At 43.4% G+C, this 14,543-nt stretch overlaps 1 protein-coding gene across 6 annotated transcripts in view; it reads right to left on the bottom strand.

Moving 5' to 3' along the window:
- Positions 1-7,750: 7,750 nt before the first annotated feature.
- C15H19orf12 (chromosome 15 C19orf12 homolog) overlaps positions 7,751-14,543 on the bottom strand; it is a 57,963-nt gene continuing 51,170 nt past the window's right edge. For 5 of the 6 annotated variants that reach the window (XM_056360818.1, XM_056360816.1, XM_056360817.1 and 2 more), the window contains 2 exons: positions 11,594-11,702; positions 7,751-9,114 (listed from right to left, as the gene is read on the bottom strand). In XM_056360818.1, coding sequence (XP_056216793.1) covers positions 8,849-9,114; positions 11,594-11,702 — 375 coding nt within the window. In that variant the 3' untranslated portion in view covers positions 7,751-8,848. Of the gene's footprint in view, positions 9,115-11,593; positions 11,771-14,543 lie in introns of all 6 variants that reach the window. The other variant, XM_056360820.1, reaches the window with a different exon arrangement.

Raw genomic sequence — 14,543 nt, 5'->3', positions numbered from 1 at the left:
CTGCATCCTCTGGGCAGGGCCAAGAGGTGGCGGAGGCCATAGGCACGGGTGGAACCTGAGCTGCTGCGAAACACTGGAGCCACTTTTTTAAATATTTGGCATTGTGCTGCTTTGCATGAGTATTAGAGGTTCCCAAAGATGCACCAAGCCTATCCAAAAAGCATGGGGCAGCTTTGAAGCTGACTCAGTTGTTGGGGTGTGAGCAGCCAGGAGTTGGTTAATTGATTTCCTGATTGCTATCTGAAGACACCATCCAATTTTGGTTTATTGCACAACAATACAGTACGGTTAAATTATGCACAATAGAAATACATACCTTTGTCGCAAGTCTGCGTGGCAGCTTAATTAGTTAGTATCAGCAGAGCACTTTGAAGACGTAAAGCACTACAAGAGTGCTCCTTATTATCCTCATTGCTACTTATCATTAGTGGCACAACGTGAAGGCTAATCTTCCCCCTGTACTCACCGGGGATGTGCTGCCGCCATTGTCAGCAGCCCCAGTCCCACGGGCCAGGCTGAGGACTTGAAAGCCCGAAATTAGGATTAGACTCAGCGTCAGCACAGGCTCCTGCAGAGTTAAACTTCAGAGACAACAGAAAGCCTCAAGTATGCAGGCGACTGCCAGGCAATGGGAGGCTGTTCGCTGTGGTTATGGAACAAATATTTTTATACACAGATTCCTGGAGAGAATGGCTGGGAAAAAGCAAGCAAGCCCCTTTTATGGAAACCAACAAAATCACATCCAAGAGCCTGCCTTGCCAGCACCCTGTTTAGCTTTTTATTACTGACTTTGTTCCTGTATAAGCAATTAATAAACTGCAGTTTGGTCCAAAGTCTGTTGCGTGAACTTCAGCTCATGGACAGGCACAGAGCAGGCAGCTGATTCTTACTGATACTCCAGCAAGCCTTCCGCTTTAACGCAGTATTTGCTGAACTGTTTTGCCTTGTCCCCTGTTTTCTTGAGTAAATTTGCCTTTTTTTTTTTTTTTTTTTTTTTCAAAAAAGAAGCATTTGCTCTTGCACTTAGTCTCTCCCAAGCCCAAATATTACATTCAGCTGTTGTGCCTTTTGTAACCTTTGCTGCTCTACAAGGGAGCAAATCTTTTAACTGAGGATTTTGAAAATCTGGTTATGTAGGGCTTAAAATAAACCTGGAAGGTAGAAAAGTTAGACGGCCACCTTACTTTGGCCTGAAAGAGTGGAATCCTTAGAGCCAGAGAGGTTTGAATAAACACAGGTGGCAGTCAAAAGTCAGAGCTGCCCTGGCCTCCTTTCTTTCTGCAGAAAACTTCCATCAGTATCAAGCAGAATTGCCTGCCAGGGAGAGGGCAGAAATCTAGAGGAACTATCTGTTGGCACAGTTAGCTGGGCAAGAACGAAAAATCACCTTGGAAATCCATACACATATCAGAAGAATGAGCTTACCTACAGTTCTGAGCCCAGGATAGGCTTCACCCACTGGCTCATACAGTTCAGCAGGAGATGCGGATCTCCTCCAGCTGGGAGGGAATGCTGGTGTGGTATAGTCGAGGCGAAGCACACATCTGCTCCGGCTCCATGATCTCTCTCGCCGGGATCCCTCCTACCTCTATCAGAGTTCAGGGGCTGATTCTGACTCAGCTGGTTGATTCTCCAATTATTTTGTTGTAACAGCTCAACAGAAGGAGCTGCTCAGGGATCTGCAGCAGGGCGAGGTAAAAATAAGACCTTCAGAGCTTTTGCTTTATCAGTTTTGACCCCAAATGACAAAGATTATTAATCATATCTTATTGACTGATGCAGAAATAACAAACCCTTCTTGCTGTCTTCACATTACACATACAAGGGGATATCCGAGTGCTCTACTCCAAAGCAGCATGTCAGAGCACAGGAAAGATTTAATTTCACCCTAAATCACTCCTGCCCACCGAGACTGAGCAGGAAATAAGAAATACAAAACATTTGTATCCTGTTAGACACTCCTGTGCAGGGTCTAATTAGTTAAGGTCAAACACCAGTGTAAATCTTTCATTCCCCTGCAACAAAGTAAGTAGCTACATTTCACAACCTAGCAGTTTCTTCTTCATCCCGATGGCTGCAAACCTCTGCTAACATTTATTACGTTCCTCCTCCTTCGATGCATGAGCTCTGACTACAGGATCAGCGAGTGGTTAGCTGCATAATAGCACTATCACATTTTTGTACCACACCATTTCCTATTGATAGATTACAAAGCGTTTACCAGAAAACGCATTCAGGATCGAGACGGGAAGTTACTCAAGGTCACCCAGCAAACAAGCAGAACATCCAGGGAAGGTGGTACCTCTCCTGAGGCCCAGCAAAACGGGCTTTCCACCGAGCTGCACTGCTTTCCCTGCTGACAGACCTTCATTGAAACATCAGCAGTGACACTAGATGAAACCAGACCATTTTGAGGGAATTGCGAGGGTAGAGATGTCCAAATGCAGTGTCTTTACCAAATGTTGAAAGCTATAATGTTCACATTTGTCTAAATCCTTCCTGCTGAACAGTCATCCAAAGAAATGAATGCCTTCATTTTTGCAGAGTTCAGAGTAATTTTATATATTTACCTCTTAGGCTCTTCTGGAATTCATAAATCACAGTTAATGAGAAGTATTAGCACACACTTACTGCAATTATGTGATGAATGTTTGATTTCTGGCTTAGAGCCTGAAAAATACATAGATTTCTGTGATCTCTAGAAAGGTAAAGATGAAACCTCATGTTTTAATTAGGGCCTAATAGCTTTAGTTCACTGCAATGCAAAGGCCTTTGGTTTTTTAAAAGCTTTCCAACCCAGCTGAAAGTCTGCTATTCAATTAGTCTGGAGTTATACATCAGCTGGTCAAGCAATGATAGCCTTTCTAAGAAGCTATTGCTTTCTCTGTAAGGGCTTTTACTCTGGGGAAAAAAACGCATTGCTTTTCCATCCTCTGGCTGCACCAGTGCTGCTCAACTGCTGGTGGAAACTGAGCTCGGCAGGTCCTACCACAGCAGCTACACAGGATTAAACCCTTGAGTGTGCCCCTATTCCACTAGTGAGCACTGCTGGAGCCGCTGCAACGCTGTGAGGAAAAAATGGAAAAAAATAATTTCGACATGAATCTGCATAGTTTTTAACAGAAATATTAAGATTGGTATAAATTATGTATGACCAGAAATACACGTACGTGCAAGCACTAGAACAGCAATTACAAGAGGGGCCTATATGGAGAGCAAGGGATGCCACTGCATCCAGCGGAGGAATGCGTCGCTGCGGTCAGATGCCGGGGGTCCCACAGCGCAGACGGCTCCTGAACAGCAGAGCCAGTGCGGGCAGCAGGACAGTGGCGGAGCTTGCAGCAAACCGCAGATGCCAGCCCTCCTCCTGTTAGCCCAGTGGGCTAAGGGGCTAGCAGGAAGGCAATAGCAATAGGATACAAAAGATATCCTAAAGGATATAAAAGATGTGTCCAAATAGTTCATCACTTACAATCAAGAAGAACGCAGGCAATGAAGTGAGGATTTGACTCATCCTCCGTATTGTGCACAAGCAATCGTCGTCAGACCATCTGAGCAGGTATGCCATGAGGGCATGGCTGTGTAAAATCAAATTGCTTAATGACTTTGAACACAATCCCTTTCTGTAAGATCTTTCAGTGAGTTCTGCAACACTAATTTCCTGTAAACCAAGCAAAAGGGAGATAAAGGCACGCTAACCACCATCAGGTTGCAATCATCAAAGAGCTGTCCTCTGAAAGAAACATGGACACACTGGGTCTCGGTAGTTTCATGCTGCGTGTGCCAGAGTTTTGCCTCAAAAGAGCAGCTACCCTGGCCCACATGAGTCCCCTGCAGCACAAGCTTTGCCCCCCAAAGTGGTGCATGTTACTGGGAGCAGGTGACTGCAGCCATACACGCCCCCGTGCCCCACGCACTGAAGCACCTATGGCAGGAGCTATAAATCGTGGAGTATGAGAGGGGAAGCAGTTCTGCCAGGGCACAGTGCCCTGTGACTGGGCTACAGCAGACAGGACAACACATAGCACCACCAGAATCTTCTCATGTGATACAGTGAGAAATAATCGAATGATAGTAACAAAACGCTGGTAGCATCACGCCCCACCGTCAGCAGCCACCACCTCGCACAGCCCTTTTTAACAGCCAGGTGCTGTCGCCACCATCTCACACAAAAGCAGCGGAACGGGGAAGCTGGGTGACTGTCCAAAGCCACCCCAGCAAACTATTGCTGCAGATCAGTCTGCTTCCTTCAACAAGCTGCCCTCAGCCAGGCAGCAGAGCACCTCGCCAACCAGCCTGCCCTTCAGAGCAGCAGGCACGGGCTGGGGAGCAGCAGCCTGCAGAGGCACCGCGGCCAGGGGCTTTGCCAGGGGGGCAAGGAGCCCCACACAGGTGGCTGCGGAGCAGCCCCTCCACAGCAGCCCACCGGAGACCTCGGACTGAGATGGAGACCCTCCTGCTTGGGAATGTTCCTCCCCACCAACACCCTCCGTAGGTGCAGGTGTGCAGCCCTGGAAGGAGAGGCTGTCCTTAGAAAATCTGCCCGCGTACCGCTAATCTGTGTTACTTTTCAGACTGGAGTAAGACTGGAGTAACCAGACCCTCCTTCGTGGGGGCACGTACTTACTCAGCAAAACCTCAGCTGAGGTTGAAAGCAGCTCTCTGCCTGGCCACCCCTGGGCAGATCCCCGCTGCTGGCCAGGTTCTCACTGCCTGCTGTAAACTCAGCATCAGCCAGTCAACGGGACCTCAGGACTGCTCTGCTTCCACAGTTCTCTGTGCGCTCTGGAGTCGGTGGGCAATACAGGGAACCCTCTTCCCACAGCAGAAAAATCTCACCACAATCCGTAAAACGTCCAGCCGATGAGAACCACAGCAATGATTCAGGAGTACCTTGGGCACCGTGGTGCACCACTCGAGCACCCTGTTCTCTACCCTTAGTTCAAGGCCTCTGCTGCAGTTCTCATGCTCCTCAAGGACCAAGCCTGGGAGTCTCCGTGATGCCACTGGCAACAGGAGCTTTGGGAAGTCTGTGCTGTGATAGTGACTAGCAGAACAGAATTTTCACCGCCCAACCAAACTCCTTGGTCCTGCAGGGTCCACATGAGCAGCAGTTACACACAGGCCAGTCTATGTGAGAGGCGAGCACCACTCCGAAGGCTGCACTGGCCCAAGTAGAGCTGCTGCAGATGCAGCCTTGAAGGTGATGAAACCGAACAAAGAAATGCAATCCTCCAAGCAACAAGCAATTACTCTTTACTGGCTTGCCAATTCAACTGTGGTCAATCAGTCTTTGCAAACTGGCTGCTGCTCAGCTCACAAAATCCACTTGTCCTTCAGTAATCATGAGGGTGAAACCGCCCTCCTCTGCCTGATTGTGTATTTTCTCACTATAATTAAATGTGACATGCAGCTGCAGTAAATATTTGTGCAGTCATAGCTCACATAATAATCACCAGAAAACCAACTTCAGCAGGGAACATACATGAATTCTAGTCCAGTCTGAAGCTAGACTGATATTTCTAATCCAATAAAAATTCATTAAAGCCAGGAATTTAACAGAGTAAGAGCAAAAAAAAGAATTTAACCCTACTTTTCATGGAAAAAGATAACTGTGTTATCCATATACTGACACAGCCTTGATAGTCCAAATTTAAGAAATAATCTAATTGCCACTAGATGGCACATCTCAATTACTAATCTATGTTTGAATTCAGGATAGCTTTTTTCTTTAAAAAAAAAAAAAAGATACTCCCTCTCTTTGCTAACATAACACTTTGCAATTATGCTTGCTTTCTATTTTGAAATCAGACAGCTTAAAAAACACATAGAAAAAAAAAGGAATTTTTAACTAAAAATACACCATCTGCCAGTGAAAACCTAGCTTGATTCTGCCACATCTACAACCAAACCAGGTTAATAACTAGCATCACAGATGGTTTCTTTATATAAATATGTACATCTCCCCATAGTGACTTTTTCAGCTGCTTCCCAAAACTGCTGGCACTGCGTTACCTCGTTTCCTAGGCAATAGCTGTGCCTCACACTCAGCCTGGACATTATGCAGCTGGAATGGATTTCAGAAGATCCCATCTCCTGCCTGTGGCTGTTCCCAATACCAACAAGGGATGCAGCAGTGGACAGCCATGTCTCTACCAGAGAGCAGCAACAGATGGATATTAATACATACTCATGCAGCTGGTCTTTTTCCTCCAATGATTAAATTTGCTGAAAGGTTCTTTTAACTTGCCCAAATCCTCCCAGAAGGCTACACACCAATATCACGGTGACCTCAGTATGATAGCATAGGGCTACAGTCAGAACAATAAAGGTAGAATTTGATCTTTCTGCAGTATTCAACAGCATGAACTGTCATAAACTACTAAAATACAAACCACAAAACCACTGTGGGGTGCCATGCTTATTCTTCCTCGGTAGTTATGTATCAGGTCTGCAATCAGCAGCGGTTATTTCCTAATTCTCCTATGTCCAAGTTCACTTGAGACGAACACTTGAGCTGGATTCTGTTGCTCTTCCAGTACCAGCAGTGAAACATATTTCAGACCAAACTGCAAGCCTATTGCTACCACTTTGAAAATAGATACCTGCTACCTTCCAAGAAGTTCCACAAGCATCAAACCTGTTAAATAATGAAACAGAGAACAAACAGAATTCAATTCACTTCTTCCTGGTTCTACTTCACTCATCTGAAAACCTATGGAAGTAAAAATTATTGGAATGACCAAGAGCATGCTACTCTGTGGCACAGAATATAAAGCTTCTCGGGACCACAGCAGCTGTGAGGTTTAACATAAGCTAGACTGGTCCATACAGAACTCTGAGCTACTTAGATCCAATTTTGTTGGTATTCATATGACAGATGCCCCCTTCATACTACAATGAAGGCAAAAAGATGGTAATTCCAACTGCTTTAGTATTTCTAAGGGTATAATAAAAAGCATTTAAAAGAATACCTTAAGAAATAGAGTAACGGGAGAGCACAGGACAGGACTCACATAATCTAAGCTCCATTCATGTCTATTACATTGATATGAGTGATAAAAATCAATTGACTACCTACATTTGGGCCTGAATTTATGAATACCTCTAAAATGAGGGTCATGATATTGATGTCTGAAATCACTCCGAAACTTGTAATGGTCTGTTTAAATACTGGATACTATTATAAATTAACTGAAACCAACACCTTTCCTATGGCCTGCTTTACAATCAGATGTCAACTTCTTTCTTGTCTGGGTTTGAACAGCTGATTGTAAGATGGCAGGCTCCATCCTACTGTGTCATTCAATCATCTGCTGTTATTTTGGAAAGAGTAAACTTACTTTGAGAAATAACTAGAAGATTGCAAATATAAAGTAACTGTATTCGTTAAAACAGTATTTTTAAATGGATATAACAGAGTATGTAAAGTCTTAAAAAGCCAGTGCAGTGTATGTAATGTGTCAATGAAACTGAAAGAATGCCGATTTCAGGCTTGGCATTATAAAACTATGACAAAGTAAGGAGCGCCCACTTACCATTCACTTCCGTCTGTCTTTCACATCACTGAAAAAGTGTTTTCAAATTATGAGAATAACGATCACTGCCCTGCACCCCAGGCAGGAAAGTACACTGAATTTATAACTGGCAAATGGTACTTGCAGAAGCGAATTAATCAAATGTATACAACAGCAACTTCTGAGTTTAGAGCTTCACCCTTGAAAACTCAACTTCTAGAAACCTCACCACACACAGAGAGATGTTTCTTTATTTTAGGAGGAAAATGAAATTATCAGAGCAGTTTCACATGGTTTTACATACAAAAAAAGGCACACCTGCACGTTTTTTGACTCACAAACTTGTCTTACAAGTGCCTTGAAACAAATGGTGAAAAACTGGCTGGGACATTCAGCAACAATGCATTTGGAGCTTTCAGTGTTAACTGCAGCCACCATGTCACTCCTCACCCCCGCTACCAACTGCTGGCTGTCCAGTACAAGACTTCTTCCTCAAATTTCAGTATTCTTTCTTGAAGAGTTCATTCACTTTCAAGGAAAACACAGACCACTATGATGCTTCTTATGAATATCTGAATGAAAACAGAGGACCAGCTGTTCAGATTCAGTCAAGAAACCAATGCTGAAATGACAATCCTAAGCCTGGGGATAGTACAAAAATGGCAGATTCAGCTCCCCTTTAAAAAAAAATTTTAGAAGAGTATTCTTGCCATGTCTTCCCATTCTAGGACACCAGGAACACTTAATTGTGCACAGTTTGTTTACCTGTTGCTTTAAATCTTGTTTAGGCATTGACTTCACTTCTTACATAAAGGAACAAATAACTCAAGGACTACAATAAAAATGCAACAAAGAATAAAGTAAGGATTGACATCTTTGAGTTCACAGTAGAATAACATGGTTTCTTATAATCTTCCTTTGCAGGACTAAAACAGACAGTAGGTAAAATCCTTCCAAGTGCCCTAGCTACTTTGGCACCTTCACAGACGAAATTTAAAGCACTTACACAAACAGGATTAAATCTTCCAAATAAAACACAACGACTTTGAAAATTCTAACCAGTGATACATTAGTGTAAGAAAAGCATAATTCCCTTCAGCGACTTTTAATTCAGTCCTAGTGCAAAGGAATTCAAAATTACATAGCAAGTCAGTGTCAGGATAATGCAGTAACCTAATACCATCATTACAAGAAAACAAACTCACCCCAAAACAATGCTTAGAATTGCCTAGATTAGTTATCACTACTAATTATGAATAACTGCTATGTTGAAGAATCACAACCGTCAGAGTAAAATTCATTACACTGTAAAAAGCCTGCCCTGGAAAGGTTTATTCTCTATACTGGATCTCTGCTCTTAGCTCTTTGGTGAGGTAATTTATCAGCACTGCTGTTAACTTCTGCTGAAGACTAGCATTTCCCATTACAAGAGCAGTCAGCTGAGCAATATCGGTCCAGTCTAAGCGCCTGAGAATAACAATGGCTTCATCATACAGTTTCTGCTGCTCAGCAGGAGGCAATTCCAATAAAATCTGAGGAACTGGCCTGAACTGCCCACTGGTCATCCAGGCACCAAGCAATCCACCAAATGCTCCTCCTGGAAAAGAGAGAGATGTTACTCCTTACCAGTTAAGGTTTAAACCTGAAATTCTATCCACAGCCTTCATCAACAATGTTCCCACCTTTATGAGAAATCAATGCAGAGTTGTCTCTACTTTAACTAGATTTACACAGGATGTTCAAAGCACCACAGCTATTTACACCCACAGCAATCACAAAGGAACTCTTTACACAATCAAAGCAAATAGCTTCAAGCCAGAAATCAGAAACAAAACAGCACTTCCTAGGGCAGCGGTCTCTCTTTAGGATAAGCTCTACTACTAAATAAAAACCATGCCCAAGGAAAACAGGTGACCAACAATTACTTTATCAGTGCCATTAAGACATGATCTCTTATTAGAGATTCCCAGACTGACCCAAGCTTTCTGCTTCTGTAGAGCCACATCTTTCAGCCTCCTACTCCCATGAAGTCCACCCCTCAGAAGGTGCTCACAGAGACCAAACACATCAGCTCTGTGGGGTTAAACACATTCATGCTCTCGTTTACCAAATCAACACTCCACCCACGCTGCCCAACCCAGCTGGCCAAGAAATGCTCTTAATTAAGAGTCGTTCCAGGTCATCCCTCAGCAGAGGGATCCTCTATAGCTGATGTGATTGTGGCTGCTGCTTAGTCACCAGCCTTGCAGTCCTACACGGCTGTTCTCTTTTCAGAGTGACCAGTCTAACTTGCAACACAGTGCTCTCCAACAGCAGTTCACATGACTGACGCAGCTGCCCAGGGACAGGCATCCTGGTGGAAGGAAGGAGAACCCTCACAACAGTGGGGTTGTGATCAGAATTGACCTGCCTCCAAAATTCTCGCTGCCAGCGACTGCTCCTACAAAGTCATTTAGGCACTCACAGGCATGCAGTTTTTCATTAGACAAAAATTCTGTAATTTGAAGCTTTTACGCAGTTGGCATTTTTTCCCATGATACCACAGAAATACTTGAAAGCCTACAACGGCTGAATTCATCTTCAAGGGACTTTTATGAGAACATCAATATCTGATTTAGGGGCACTTAATGCAAAAGTCACTAGAAGTATTGATGTCTAAGTTCCTTGTCTATTGAGACAGGATTTGTTACAGGATCACTCTTTTTCCCCCCAAGCAACACGTCCACAATCCATTCTTCTGAGAGCAAGCAGTCCTTAGAAAGCACAATACGTTGCAAGTTTCTCCAGTGACCACCGCAGATGGAAGGTAACTCATCCTTTAGTTCCTGGTGCAAGGCAGCAATAAGGACAATCCCTGCTACTCAGTCCCATAGCAATAGAGGCTGTTTGTGTAAGTGAAAGTGCAAATGTCCTTGTAAACTGTCCTAAAACTCACTGAAGACCCAGCATTGTTTACCTATAAAATTTCAAAATAGTATTTTTGGCTATTAAGTAAGCTCTGTACTTGAAAGAGTAAATACACAGGTTCATTTTGCATTTTCTGTTACCACTCCTCACATAATATTTGTTTATTTTTTGTAACTCGATCTTGCTAACCCTCACGCAGGCATACTGCAATTCACTCCAATGCCAATAAGCCCATGAAAGTGCTGGAACTGCTTGCAGGAATAAGGAGCATTCAGGGACCAAGGCCCACATTACTTCAGTGACATGGCAGCTTTCAAACTAGAAAACTCTTAATTCAAGAGATACAGAGGCGAGACAAAGGAGAGACAACTCTTTACTATTGGACTCTGGCCTTCCTGTAATCTTCCATGCAAGGAAAAAAAAGAAAATGACAGGGAATAATGAATTCCAGAGGAAAAACTCAAGTTCACCACAAAGTGGATAGCAGGTACTTTTAAAATACAGAAACAAACACCATTTTTAGTAAGATCATTAGGAAAATGATCCTGTCTCATGCTAAAGCTAACCAAGAATATTTATTCACCCTCACTTCACACACCAATTTTTTTTCTTTCTTCTGTGCCATCAGGTACCAACATCCCCCACAACTGCTACGTCATCTCTTCTGCTTCTTCACCCCTGCCTCCCCCCTCCCTTCTTTTCTCCCCTACCACAGCACCGGAGCAAAGCTAGCACTAACAAGCTCAGAGCCCGTTAGTTTGCTGTTTCATCCCACACCCCAGGTACGGGTGTACCTCAGCAGATGGAAACCCACCAAAAGCAAATGATTTTTTAACACCTTGTTCAAAGGGTTTTTCAAGGTGCCACTATCTCAGCCTCAGATCTGGATAGCTTCCCTTTTCTGCACAGGAGTCAAAGTCAGTAAGGTCACTATCACCCTAGAAGTAAATACTGACACATGCCTTTCTGATGCACACCTTGTTTCTAAAAAGCCAACATACTATCTTCTAAAAAACCGACATTCTATGGCATCTTGTTAAAGCCCGGTTACATGAAATCTCAACACTGCATATCCCTCTCCTGCAACCCATGGCTACTACACAGACCTCCTAGTTTCTTCACTCAGGGAGTTAAACATACTTCTTGTTCCTAAAGCAAAACACACTTACCTACAGCGATTCCAGGTGGACCTCCCATCAGACCCCCAATAAATGCTGTTGCACCAGCCATCAGTGCTCCCAGACCAGAGTGTTTGACAGCAGCTTTCATGCCCTTCACCTGAGAGAGATGGCAAAACAGTTGCATCACATCATCAACATCGATGGGCATCTTGGCGAGTTAAGACCCTGGAAAAGAAGTTTAAAGTTATCTTTTGATTGCTGCAACAGAAACTAAATCTTGCTGCTAAATTCAGGAAAAAAATGAATTCTGGAGTCTGTGAGACTAAAGGTGCACACTCAGTACAGGAAAAAATAAATTTGCTTTCCCTTTCACTTCTGGAAAGTTAGTTGAAGGTTACTGAAACTGCAAATGAAACCAGAGTAGACCAGAAAAAAAAACTGTTTCAGTAAAAAATTCAGAAAACAAAAAAATGGCAAGTACCATTAATGAGAGACTTAAGAAAATTTCTATCTAATTCTACAGTACATCGCCTTTGCCTTGCACAACTGCTGCACATATTCAGGATCATGTACAACTCCAGGAAAAAGGCAAAGCAGTCTCACTCTACTGCAAGTAGCAAATTTAACTGACAAGTCTGTCAGGTATTTTCTCCTTGTCCTAATTCTTGACACAAATCAGTTGCTTGTTTTCACATATCAGTTCTTCTCCCCATTTTGCTACCTGCTTAAACACTTCTACACTGATTTCTGAAGGCAAAAGGCTGTCTACAGCAACAAAGAAAAGCCTGAGGAAGCGAACAGATTTCAGGAGTCAGAGGAGAGACCTGGCACTGGGAATAAACGGGGAGCTCTGGAGACAGGGCATCAGAAATGCAGGGGTGTACGTGTACAGAGATCGGACTCAGATCAGACACGTGTACAGGGAGGCAGAGATGGGACCTCAGCCCCCTTACGCGCAGTGACAAGTCCCCAGCATGGGGCAGATACCTGGTCCCAAGAACAATCTCTCCGAGACCAAACCTTTCCCACCTTGTTCACTTGCTGCTGCTGCCCATCTAAGCCCACTGATTTCCGCAGAGGCCCACAGAGAGCATGGCTACCCATCACTGCTGCTGTGGCCACTGCTGACAAAAAGGGCAGCGGGGTATGCCTGGGTGAGGGTTCCAGCCCCCCACCCTGCAGGCATGGGAAGCCATGCTATTGCACTGACTATAACCATGAGAAAAGGCACACAAACATGACCCAGTTTAAAAAAAAAAAAAAAAAAAAAAGATACAGGACATCTTTTTGGAATTTCTGCATATTAAATATTCTTTTCCACAGGCTGCTTGCCCTGTCACAGCAGGTAAACTGGGAGGCGTAACAGAAGCAAACACATGACTTAAAAGTTGCAGGTGCCAGCAAGTGTAGTGAGCAAGGAAAGAGGCTGCATGAAGAAACAGTAAGTCTTCTCTGCTTTAAAAAAGCTTCCACCTGAAGAAAAATATTTTACCCCTTATTTTGCACCCAATATTTGCTTGCTGTTAAGCCAGTCACTTGAATCAAACTTTTTAGATATGGGTACTACGCTCTAACTTTGCCAGGCACCCATACTGAATCTCAAGAGAGATTTGCAAAACCGGTGACCCCTCAAAATAATTGAACTCAAATGCAGCTCTTCTTGTGTACAGTGTTACACGATGCCAAGCACTGAAAAAATCCATCTTTGGCTTTCGGTTTGGCAAAGCAAGTGGATACTTTAGACTTTAACAGCTATTTTAAAGATAGGAGAACAGACAGAGATAATAAAAATATCCCCATCTCATGTTGCAAAAATAGGTTCAACACTAATGAAAGACACTGATTCAGACCAATGAGATCAGAGGAAAACCCATAAAATGCAATTAAGAAACTCCATCCTCATAGCAGAGTTGGAGAAGTGTTCAGTAAATAAGGCCCGAGGACTTGGCACTGAACAGTAAGAAAAAGCTTGATCATTAAGCAAATACCTTCCATTCTGTACACTGAGGAAAGGGTTTGCAGGGGGGAAAAATACTCAGTATGATTAAAAATATAATCACACATACACAGAAGGCTGAATTATTGTTGTACATGTAACTTTAGCACTATCGAACAGATGAGTGTTTGGTTTTCCAGCCTCTAGAAAACTTTTTATCCCAGTGCATGTGTGATACTTTCTCAGCCCAAGCCAACTTGTCTTCAAGTCCTTCTTGAGTAGATCTCCTCAATGTCCTCAATGCAAAGCGAAACCGGAGTGGTATCACATAATTTTTCATATTAATAATTAACTACTGTGAAAGCAAAAGCTTTCTTTTGCACTAAAATGGCTGACTCCAAATCATCTATGTCACTGCAGTATCCGAGCACTGCTGACACGACACAAAAATCCGAGTTTTGGGAAGGGACCACATATGCTCCATAGCTGCAGAGATGCAGTAGGAAATTCATCATATAGCTGCATTTCTCTCACTACTTCATCCATCCGCATGCCAGTCTAAGGAAAACATCAAAGTTCTTCATTTTACCACCGTTGCTTTTGGGTTTTTGGCAGGCTTATGACACAGCAGTGTATCAGAATGTCAACGCATGCTGGTTAGTGACAGCAGAGTGGCACACTCTGCTTCCAGAGTTATATGTTATCTCATTCAATATGATTCAGCCTCAAAGTAACAAACAAATGGCTGCTCTGTTCATTCTAGAAAAGTAGGAAAAAAACCCCAAAATATACAACTGGTACAGTTCACACGGCCAAGCCTAGAAATGGTAGAAAGTAAGATTATGTATTTGTTGTTTCTACCTTCTTACCAAAAGGTGAACAGATCGCCACTCAGAGTAACGTTCACACCAGCACCAAGAAGCCTTGAGTGCTGCAGGATTCAGCTCCTGTGAGACAGGAACCGATTCATGCTTATTCTGCAACTCCTTAGCATGACCTCAGATTAACCCAACCACCGGAGTGCTGAAATGATTTGCTTCTTCTCTTTTGGCTAAATCCAGT

The sequence above is a fragment of the Falco biarmicus genome, chromosome 15, assembly GCF_023638135.1.
Source record: "Falco biarmicus isolate bFalBia1 chromosome 15, bFalBia1.pri, whole genome shotgun sequence".
In the NCBI taxonomy this organism is placed as follows: domain Eukaryota; kingdom Metazoa; phylum Chordata; class Aves; order Falconiformes; family Falconidae; genus Falco; species Falco biarmicus.
Note: the sequence above shows the minus strand (reverse complement) of the source record. Positions and strands in the feature narration are given on the sequence as shown.